This window comes from Amphiprion ocellaris, chromosome 16, assembly GCF_022539595.1.
Source record: "Amphiprion ocellaris isolate individual 3 ecotype Okinawa chromosome 16, ASM2253959v1, whole genome shotgun sequence".
NCBI lineage: Eukaryota > Metazoa > Chordata > Actinopteri > Pomacentridae > Amphiprion > Amphiprion ocellaris.
In genome coordinates, this window is record NC_072781.1 from 18,871,931 (window position 1) to 18,883,227 (window position 11,297).

Sequence of the window (11,297 nt, forward strand, 5' to 3'; positions counted from 1 at the left end):
CAGAGAGAGGCATTATTCTATGCCTCCGACAGTGATTAATCATTCATAACCTGCCTCTACACCCAAGCTTTGAGTCTGTCAATATACAGTGACAGGAGCTATATGTTGCCCCTGACAAAGGATGACACCAGAAAATAAAGAACGGAAAAAGCATTTAGCCAGTTAACTTAAATAAAAGTAGCATTAAAGTCATACAAAAGCTTTAGCTTGAGTACCTGTGAATGCTATACAATTATGCATATTATGTCAGGGTATTTAGACCACGAATACATTCATGTGTCTTATTTGAAGCTGTGTGTTATTTGGCTTTTCATATTGCTGGGAAGTTAAACCAATATTTGTTTTCATATTTTATAAAAATCTTAATCCAAAAAATGAGAGCAACTAAAGATAAAATGGAGAATAGAATAGAATAGAATAGAATAGAATAGAATAGAATAGAATAGAATAGAATAGAATAGAATAGAATAGAATAGAATAGAATAGAATAGAATAGAATAGAATAGAATAGAATAGAATAGAATAGAATAGAATAGAATAGAATAGAATAGAATAGAATAGAATAGAATAGAATAGAATAGAATAGAATAGAATAGAATAGAATAGAATAGAATAGAATAGAATAGAATAGAATAGAATATCCTTTATTAGTCCCACATGGAGAAATTTGCAGTGTCACAGCAGCAAAATGACAGTAGGAACACATCAATAAATTAAATGTGCTTGTCTTAAAGTAGTTAACTTAAAGTACAACATAGGGTATAGCATTAAAATATTCAAGTGAAGAACAAATGAAACAGTAAAATTGAGGACACATATAGTCATTATGATTCAACTTCTACTTATTGTGTTTTATTGACTGTCTATGTGCCACAGGAACCTCCTGAATTACAGAATTCAATGTTGGCAGATGGGTTGGACAGACAGACAAATTATTCTGTCTGTCTCATTTTCTCGGGCGACTAAACAGATCAATTATTTATTTCACGTGTGGCCCCAAGTACAGAAGAAGCATTAATGCATTTCATATACTGTGATTCATTAGAAACGTGGCACTGATGAAAGGAGATTTAAACATTTGCACACCTGCATAAAGTGCTGCCCAAAACCTTCTGTGGTGCAGTAATCTTCACACCATCTTGGTCCATATTGTTTGAGAGCCATAATCCCCTAATGTGCTGTTAAAATCCCTCAGGTTACAGACCACACTTACACTTCTGTTGCCTCGGGCTAATCTCAGATTATAGTTCTCATCACATGGCGGACAATTACATGAGAAGTGAAAGGAAACTATTTAATGGCTTATGTAACTTAATGAAACCTAACAACCCTAAAGCTGAGGTGCTTAAAAATGTTCCATATTTAATTTATAAAAAGTAAGATATGAAATAGTGATATCCACAGACTCATTTCTGAGGCGCACGACAGTTTGATAAAACAATGACTGAGACACAAATTTATATAAAACACAAGAACACAGAAAAATGAAAAAAATTTCAAGAGTAAACATTTTAACTTGTAAAATACTGATTGATGTAATAATTAATTTTCTATTAAAACCACATTTATTAATATTCTGTATACTTGAAAGCTAAATTAAGAGTTCAGTTCTTAATAGTTAAAGGGAGAAATGTGAGTCTAATTGGAAAATGTCCACAATTTTAGCCATAAAAAGTTTATTTGCATCATCAACTGTGGTGAGTTGAGCTACCAGATGGTAGACTTTTGGTGTTTGTGACACATGGCACCGAGCGAAGCCCGAGATAATTGGAATTTCATTAAGGTTTTGTTTGTGGGTGTGCTGAGTGTGTGTATATATGCCTCTGTGTATGTGTGTGTGTGTGTGTGTGTGTGTGTGTGTGTGTGTGTGTGTGTGTGTGTGTGTGTGTGTGTGTGCTGAGAGTGGATGTGGGTGTTTATGAGTCTGCATGGGTGTGTTTCTCGATGAGCAATATTGAGGAAGGGGTGGAGGGGGACTCCACCTGCTGCCACCTGTTCATCTGCTCTGCCTTATAAAAGCTGCTCCCTTGCTGTCTCCTGGATCACAGACACCTTGGACTCCTCAGACTGTCCACTACCTGGGGATGCAAACATCAGCACAAAGGACACTCAGCTGGACAATAAACAAATCTGCAACAAAGAAGAACCCTTGAAGAACGAGGAAATTAGGAACTTCTGTGACAAATCTGTTCATTTGTATCTGAGTGTTTCTGATCTGACTACAGCGACCGGTTTGATTCTTGAAACAGAAACCATGAAGTCCCGTCGACCCAGCTGCACCGACTCTGGATCTGAGTCCTCAGAGCTGGACTCCAAGAGCCCAGAGAAGTATGAGACTGCCACGAGGCGACGGATGGCTGCCAACGCCAGAGAGAGGAAGAGGATGCAGGGTTTGAACACAGCCTTTGATCGTCTGCGTAAAGTGGTACCCCAGTGGGGCCAAGACAAGAAACTGTCCAAGTATGAAACCCTGCAGATGGCCCTGAGCTACATCATGGCCCTGAACCGGATCCTGACAGACGCCAGGAGGCACACTGCTCCTCACAGACAGTGGCTGGACCTGCAGTTTGACTGTGTGCAGCCTGAAAACTACTCCTGCCTCATGAGGTACGACTCTCCAGCCGAACAGGACTACATCCACTCATCGTTCTCCTGTCAGTTCGACAGCCATCAGGTCCACGCATAAGTTGCTGCCACATGGCAGATAATCAGTCATGTTGTTGGATGTGAGTGACAATGTGAAGATGTTTCCTCCAATCTAGGAGACAGTAAATACATTTGTATTGCATTACTTTTATTTTGTATTTATTTAGTCTTTGTATGACAATCGGAGAGGCTTCTGCTTCAGTTTGAAGTCTGTCATTTGTTTTAGTTAGAAGACCCGACAGCATTGAGCAAATTTTTGTTCAAAGTATAGCAATGAAAGAACTGTAGTGTCTTTACAATGACCATTAGATTGTACTAAAGATGCAGACAATGGTGTATTTTTATCACTTATTTTGATATGGCCCTAAAATGTTGTGCAATGTTCAATGGATTCTGAGAAAATCATTGTAGTCTCAACTGCACAGTTAAAATCAAGATGGAACTATTTTGTCAAAGTGCATGTTTGTAGAGTTGAAAAATAGGAGTTATGTTTCACAGACCTCTATTTTGTTTATTTATAGTTTTTCATCAAAAATTAAAATTATTTTGTATGAAAACCAGTTTCTCTTATTTTTGTTGTCTTTTCTATTAGGTACAGTCATGAGCTTTTTGTGATGGTGACATATTGTATGTACCTATACAGAGGCAGTTCCTTAACAAAATTACCATTTCATCCTCTGAATATTCATATTTTTTTTAATTTAAACCTGACATACTAAAGATGCTAATTCTACTACTCTACTAATTTCTAAATAATCTAGTGCACAGGAGCAACATTTACTGCACATTTCTCCTTTCAGTAAAATCCCAAATCACTCTGTTTGGTTAAAATAGTGGTTACTGTGGACATCAAATAATTTACTGCATGGTTTGTCTTGTTTGTGTCAAGTTCTCTGCCAGAGAGAGAGAGAGAGAGCAGGATGGGGAATAAATCATCCTTTTTGTCCGGAGTCTCTGTGCTTTCAGATAAGACACTTTAACGTCACTGGGGGGGAAGGGTGTTCCTACAACAGACACTATTTTGAGATTTGGTACAATTATTTAACTGGTCCATTCTTACATTTTCTCTACACAAATAACACCCCTTGTGGTTTAAAAGTCTTGCACTCTTTCAGTCTGGTACAAGCAGAGATGTACCAGGATCCAGGATGCCATATGACCAGCGACTGTTGGAGCAACATGGCTACAGATTTAAATGGCCATCGCCAGCCACTGAAAAGTGATTATTACAGATTTGAATCAGTTTGAAAGGTGGCACAAGCCGCAGCAGTTTAAGGAAGCCTGCGAGCAAGATCTCACCACAGCTTCAGCAGGGGAGCAGAAATTAAACTCCATTGTGTGGTAATGGCTGCGTGTAATCGCTCTGTTCAGAGCCGCTGAAGCATGAACAACCATAGCTGGACTCAAACTCTATCTGCATTAAGTAGGAGACATCTACAGCAGTACATTAACTTTAATGTCCAAACATGATAACACTAAACACATCTCAATAGCCTGTAGCTTTGGGTGGAACATTTAGATCATATTATATTCCAATATGTTTGGGTTAAACCCTCTAACTGCACACAAAAAGCAAACAAATGTATAGATTTATATGTAAACACATTACATGAATTAAACCCTAAAAAAAGAAATGTAATTAAAACATCCATTAGTTTACCTATTAAGTATTTAAGGAGCATAAAACACTCCAATAGGTGTGTGTAAAGTGTTGCAGGAGGTTTGTCGAAGGTTTGCCTGAAGAACTACAGTCAATAGACGAGGTGCCAAACACTGATACAGATGGTCACAGTGATTCATATGGCACATAGAATGTTTGCATACCTAATAAATGCATTCTGACAGTTGGCATGCCAAACATGAATAGACAGCAGTCAAAAGTGCGTAACAATAATGAGGCAGAGGCCGTCAGTGACACTGCAATTACCCTCCTCATTAATTCAGCCACAAGTGGTGAACAGTTGGTGACAGAGAATATAATCGACATGCAAATAATTGATTTCCTCAACAGCAGCGCGTTATTGGATGAGTTGGTAATCAATAGTGACAACAATGTGCTCAGCATGGAAGTAATTGAGAGGGCAAAACAAATTAAACGTCTTTTAACTGCTGAATTATTTAGCCTTCTAACAGTTTAGCTGGATGTTCTCTTTTACAAGTACATTTTCACTAATTTTATAGGTGGATATAGTAGAGATTTCCATGGAGAGTGAACTTCATAAAATTTTATTTTATGTCATTTGAGGCGTAAAGGAGGACTGTAAGTGAGATGATCAAGGTTTGAAAAGTCTATCTGTTTTGTTTGATGGCACTTATCCAGGTTGTTTTCTCCTGACTAGATCCTTGCTTGTGTTTTATCTACTCTCAAATGTACTTTGGATAAAAGCGTCTGCTAAATGAAATTGTAGAATTGTAGGAAAGCGATTTAATGTTATTTCATCAAATGCAGAGTCTAATGAGGTTGAATGCGAAGTAAGCATTGTCCACTAAATGCCCATGTACAGCAGGATACAAGCATGCACAAGCAACACCTGCCATGACTACCTCACTGTGGTCTCATAACTACATAAGCTACAGCTCTGGACCTGCAGCTCCTCCCTCCGTAAAGCCTATGTCATCCACTCTTTATAAACATCTCTCCAGCAGGTGTTCAGAAGCTTCTGAAACATTGGACGCCTCTCTTGTCCCTGATCTAAACATCACCAGTCGATACACAGAAACACAGGTGTGTCTTGGAGCATGAAGAGCCTGAACAACCGGGCCGAGAGCCACCTGACCGGGCAGGTGGAGCTGGACAATGTGGGTAACGGGGCCTGGGTGAACCAGGGCTACTGTGGCTCCCCTCCACCCCTGCCCAAGGCTGTCAGCACCATCTACAACCCCCAGCCCCTCTACCAGGTCTCCGTGGACAGCATGTACAAACTGGACAGTCCAAGCCCGTTCCCAGAGAAACCACCATCCACTGACCTGGGTCTGATGGAAAAACGAAGAGGCTGCTGCTCTTTTATCAAAGGTAGGAACACACTTGGACTAGTTTCCAGCAGGGTTTCTGCTTTGAATATCAACTGTAAAAGCAGTTTCATGAGTATGAATAAAATCCAGCTAAGTCAGGAAACTTTATGAGTTAATGTTTCAGTATCCTGTGCCTGTATATTCAACTGATATCATTCAACCTCCATTTTTAGCCTGAATTATGACGTAAACCAGACTAGACGCACTTCATTTTTTTTCTCTTTCTTGTTGGTGAGACAAAATATGATATAAATTTTCAGCCACCATGGAGTGCACTACAAAACTTCAGTTTTTACAAATGGTACTTGAATGATATGAACAGAGCTGCTCGATTGTTAGTACTGCTACCTCACAGCTTGAAGATCCCCAGTTCGCATCTCAGCCTGGGATCCTTCTGTGTGGAGTTTGTTCTCACCAGGTTCTGTGGCTTCCTCCCACAGACCAAAAACATGCTGAGGTTAACTGGTGATTCTAAATCCACTGTAGGTGTGATTGTGAATGTGTCTGTCTGTGTGTAGTCCTGTGATAGACTGGTGACCTGTCCAGGGTGAATCCTGTCTCACCCTAAGTCAACTGGGATAGACTCCAGCCCATGCAGAGGTGTAAGCGATGTATAGACAATGGATGGATGATGTAAACCATCTTGTTAGCTTTCCTTTAGCTTTCGTCAGGGTCAAAGTTACCTTCTACATGATAGGTCTTCACAAACTGCACAAAGTATACATCCATGTCATGATTACATTAACTGATGACTTTCACTGATATTTTTTGCAGGGCTGTGGGGCACAACATTGACCGAAAACACCTCTAACAACAGGGAACTGTTTGTCCGAACCACTCTACGGGAGTTACTGGTCTACGTGGTGTTCCTGGTGGACATATGCCTCTGTAAGTTTAACATCAAGAATTATGCCAGGCTCTTTGAGTTTTGAATAAATACGTTTAATCCTGAAACAACTATGTTAGTTAGCCTGACGAAACAGCATTAGCAAGTAATTATTTAAGTTTCTCTTCAGATGCATGTTTTACACATTAAAATACAATGCAGGAATTAATTTATGTCATGAAATCTGTTGAAAGTATGGAAATAGCACTGTAATTCCAAATATGTGACAGAGGAGGTAAAGTTTTATAGTTTTATTGCTAAACATATTACAGCCTTATTAGCGGTGAATAATGCATGTTGTTTTTTGTGACTGTGTTAATTAGCTTATGTCTACTTACGTATCTTTCAAACTAATTTTTACAAACAGTATTTGTTTCCCCTTTGCTTTAGTACAGACCACAAACGCCCTTCCCCTCTCTAAAAGCCATTGTCCAGCTGAGCATTAGGAGTGAAAGGAGCATGGGGACTGCTCTCTTGCCTTTTAGCGATAAGAGTATTTAGTCTCATCCTTTGTTTCTTTGTCTACCTTAGATTTACATTGTTTGATGAGACTATTTGCGTCAGGACAGCATGCTCTCTCTTCAAACAAATTGCAGCCTCTTATCTGGATCTATTTCACTGTCACATAAACACTGCCAAACAACAACTCTTGAATGCGGCCTTGCGTGTCTGCCGCTGAGGTTGTCTTATCTTGGACCGCTGAATGGAGCAACATTTAGAGTTGAGCCTGAGCAAAGTCAGATAGGAACTAATGACCAGGTGGTAACAATGTGATTCTGTTGTCTTTCAGTGACATACGGTATGACCAGCTCGAGCACCTACTATTACACTAAAGCCATGACGGACCTGTTTGTGAATACAGCTGGTGAAGGCGGGGTCAGGTTTCAGTCCATTAGCACCATGGCTGACTTCTGGACTGTGAGTTTTTCCGTCATATTCACCACAGTGAGAAATTACTTATGTAATGAGATCATGAAAAAGAATTCTTTCTATGAACAGTATGCCCAGGGCCCATTACTGGACGGCCTCTACTGGACAAAATGGTACAATAACCAGTCCCTGGACAGCAAGGACCAGTCCTTCATCTACTATGAGAACATGCTGCTGGGAGTCCCCAGGATGAGGCAGATCAAGATCAAAAACAACTCCTGCAAGGTCCACAATGACTTCCAAGATGAGATCTCGGGATGCTTTGATGTGTACAATAACAATAAGGAGGACGACTTCAGTTTTGGCCTCATTAATGGCACTGCGTAAGCTGCTCACTGTTCTATACCAGAACTGAAGCAGTGGTATGCAGCATTCTTCTGAGCTGTTTTTGTGTTTTTTTCTTCTGCAGCTGGACCTACCACACAGAGAAAGAAATCAAAGGTTCCTCTCACTGGGGCCTGCTGACCACCTACAGTGGAGCAGGATACTACCAAGACCTGAATCGGACCAAAGAGGAGAGCGCCGTTGCACTGACAGAACTACTGGACAACCTCTGGCTGGACCGAGGAACCAGAGCGGTCTTCATAGACTTCTCCACTTACAACGCAAACATCAACATGTTCTGTGTCATCAGGTGAGGAGCATCACTGAGAACTTGGCCCACTGCTTGGCACCCATCTAATGTTTGATCAATGTTCTCTGCGTCTTTCAGGTTGCTGGTTGAATTCCCAGCGACAGGTGGGGCGATCCCTTCCTACCAGATCCGGACAGTCAAACTGATTCGCTACATCACCACTTGGGATTACTTTATCCTCGGCTGCGAGATGGTCTTCTGCGTGTTCATCCTCTATTACATTGTGGAGGAAATTCTTGAGCTACGAATACACAAGCTCTCCTACTTCAAGAGCATCTGGAACATACTAGATATTGTTGTCATAATGGTAAGAAAATGTAACCCTTATCTAACTGGAGCATAATCTTTTTTCTCTCTCTTAAAGAAGTAACATTGTTCTCTGTTTCAGCTCGCCATCGTTGCCATCATATTCAATATTTTCCGAACTGTCAAGGTTGACAACTTGCTTGGAAAACTGCTAGAACAACCTGGTATCTATGCTGATTTTGAGTTTCTAGCATTCTGGCAAACACAGTACAACAACATGAATGCGGTGAACTTGTTCTTCGCGTGGATCAAGGTGAACTACTGCCATCCAACACATTACTTGGCTGGAAGTGATCGGGCTCTGGTGTCATCCCCCAGAACATGTGCTTTCTGTTTCTTGTCCTTGTAGGTTTTCAAGTACATCAGTTTTAACAAGACCATGACTCAGCTGTCCTCTACACTGGGTCGATGTGCTAAAGACATCTTAGGATTTGCCATTATGTTCTTCATCGTGTTCTTTGCTTATGCTCAACTTGGGTATTTGCTCTTTGGGACTGAGGTTGAATCTTTCAGCACCTTCGGAAAGTGCATGTAAGTACTGTTGAAAACCACAGCAGCAGGAAATATGTCATTAAAATTAACATTCATACATCAGTCCTTCTCTTTTTTTTTCACCCCTGCAGCTTCACACAGTTCAGAATTATTCTCGGAGACTTTGACTATGATGCCATCGACCGTGCAAACAGAGTTCTTGGGCCAATCTACTTCATAACTTACGTGTTCTTTGTTTTCTTTGTTCTGCTGGTAAGTCATTCTGCTTCACAACATGCTTGAGTTTGAAGCTATTAATCTGAGCGGTTGCATTATCTCTTAACGTCTTCTTCCTTCAGAACATGTTTCTGGCTATCATTAATGACACATATTCAGAGGTGAAGGAGGAGCTCTCATCACAGAAAGACGAGCTGCAATTTACTGACATCATTAAGCAGGTAAAGGCAAATTCAACCAGGTTGATGTAAAACCAGAATTCTTGAATAATGCATTACAAGACTTGATTTTTTTTTCTTGTAATTCAGAGCTATATGAAGACATTTATGAAGCTGAAACTTAAGAAAGAGAAAATATCAGATGTTCAGAAAGCTTTACACTCCGGATCTGGTGAAATTGAATTCAACGACTTCAGAGACACTCTTAAAGAGTAAGTGAGAAATGTTCAAAGGAAGCTCGTGCTCATTTTAGCATTAAACTCTCACCACTCTGATGGTTTTGCAGGATGGGACATGCTGATCATGAAATTACTGCAGCCTTCTCACAGTTTGACCGCGATGGGAACCAAATACTAGATGAGGATGAACAAGAAAGGATGAAAATTGAGCTGAGGCAAAAGAGGGTTTGTCTAATAATTTAAGTAAATGGCAAGCCAAATGTGATGATTCAGTTTGATTTAAATATGGTTTTGAACCCACTGTGACATATTCAGTTTGATAAGGGCTGAAGTAAATGACTGTAGGAATTAGGGTCAGATGACAAAGCTGTGTTTTCACTGCGGTTCATTCATTTTTGTCAGGATGCTCTTAGTGCTGAACTCAACAATCTTGGGATGAATTACGGCAAAGAATTATTTGAGAAGCCTCCTGTCACATCCAACGAGCAAAAGAGTCACTCCAGTAACCCTCCCTTTCCCCTTGTGGATCGGGAACAGTTCCTAAGGTGGGAAACGTTTATGTTTGATTTGTGAAAGATGTTGAAGAAATTGTTTTGAATTTCATCATAATGGACCTCAGCCAGATTCTAAATGACCCTTTTCTCTCAATGACAGACTGGCCAGACAGGTTCTCCAGCTTGAAAGCTCTGTAGCAGGTGTCACAGCCAGGATCGAGCTGATTATGGAGAAACTGGGATTACAAGAGAAAGCTAAAGGAAATGAAACAACAGGAAAACTGCCTGTGCCCAAAAATGATGTGAGTTTTGTGTGCATCAAATACTAAACAGCAAGGAGGCTTCACTTCAGATACTGGAGATTGCAATAGACTAAAAAGTATATTCAAGCTGTGTAATATGCCTACTATTTTAATTCCAGCAATTTAGAATTGAGTTTCTTCATTTTATTCTCATGAATACTGAATGATTCATTTTGAAATACCCCTATCCAGAGAGATGAAACTGCCTCAGAGGTCTCTGTCCTGGTTTGTGTGGACAGAGCAACGAAGGCCAAGATGTCATCCAGAAAACCAGCAGTTATCTCTGACTCCACATTCGACTGTCGTATGTGATTCACATGAGAAACAGAACCGTGATTTATCTGGAAATCAGCAGACACAACTACAATGTTCAAATTCTTTTAGCTCAGATCAGCTAATCAACCAATGCTGACAGTATGGTAATATTCAAACTAACACTCATTTCATTGAAATATGTAAATACTGTATAAATATTTTTCAAACTCTTTGCTTACTAGGCAAATGCACTAGAGCTAATATTACAAACTGGCTAAAGTTTAAGCCCAGATATATAGAAAACTACAATGTTGTAGGTGAGATCTGACTGTAAATCTATGCATTATTGGTGTAATATACATATATTTGAACAGTAGGTGAATAAAAGTTAAGCAATATAATCCAATATTAGGCAATGTATATGCCACTTAATATCTGTCATTTAATGTTTATTATCTTCGTGTTGCAGTTGCTCAAAGCCGTATATACATTTTAATGAAATGGTTGACCCACTTTCCAACAATACTGCAAGCAAAAAGTTTTTTGAGCAAATGTCTTAAAAGTATGTGCTGCCCAGGATATTTAAAATTTAGATGGTACATACATCTAGTTTAATACCTGTTAAATATGTGTTTTACTGTGTCTGGTAGATTTACTCAAAAGACAATTTTACAGTGTATACATGCTCTGCAGTGTATTAGTGCCTAATAAATGTACTGAGCAACAG

General features: G+C 39.7%; 2 protein-coding genes across 2 annotated transcripts; both read left to right on the forward strand.

Annotated features, from left to right (window-relative positions):
• Positions 1–525: 525 nt before the first annotated feature.
• On the forward strand, positions 526–3,553 carry atoh7 (atonal bHLH transcription factor 7). The gene has a single exon (XM_035951384.2). The coding sequence runs from the start codon at positions 2,255–2,257 to the stop codon at positions 2,684–2,686; it is 432 nt and encodes a 143-aa protein (XP_035807277.1). The 5' UTR covers positions 526–2,254; the 3' UTR covers positions 2,687–3,553.
• Positions 3,554–5,299: 1,746 nt separating this feature from the next.
• pkd2l1 (polycystic kidney disease 2-like 1) lies at positions 5,300–11,296 on the forward strand. The gene is made up of 15 exons (XM_035951356.2): positions 5,300–5,659; positions 6,433–6,546; positions 7,335–7,462; positions 7,544–7,797; positions 7,884–8,108; positions 8,187–8,415; positions 8,497–8,667; positions 8,764–8,945; positions 9,038–9,158; positions 9,245–9,343; positions 9,431–9,552; positions 9,627–9,744; positions 9,922–10,064; positions 10,174–10,315; positions 10,508–11,296. The coding sequence occupies exons 1-15, from the start codon at positions 5,386–5,388 to the stop codon at positions 10,625–10,627; spliced, it is 2,442 nt and encodes an 813-aa protein (XP_035807249.1). The 5' UTR covers positions 5,300–5,385; the 3' UTR covers positions 10,628–11,296.
• The last annotated feature ends 1 nt before the right edge of the window (position 11,297 follows it).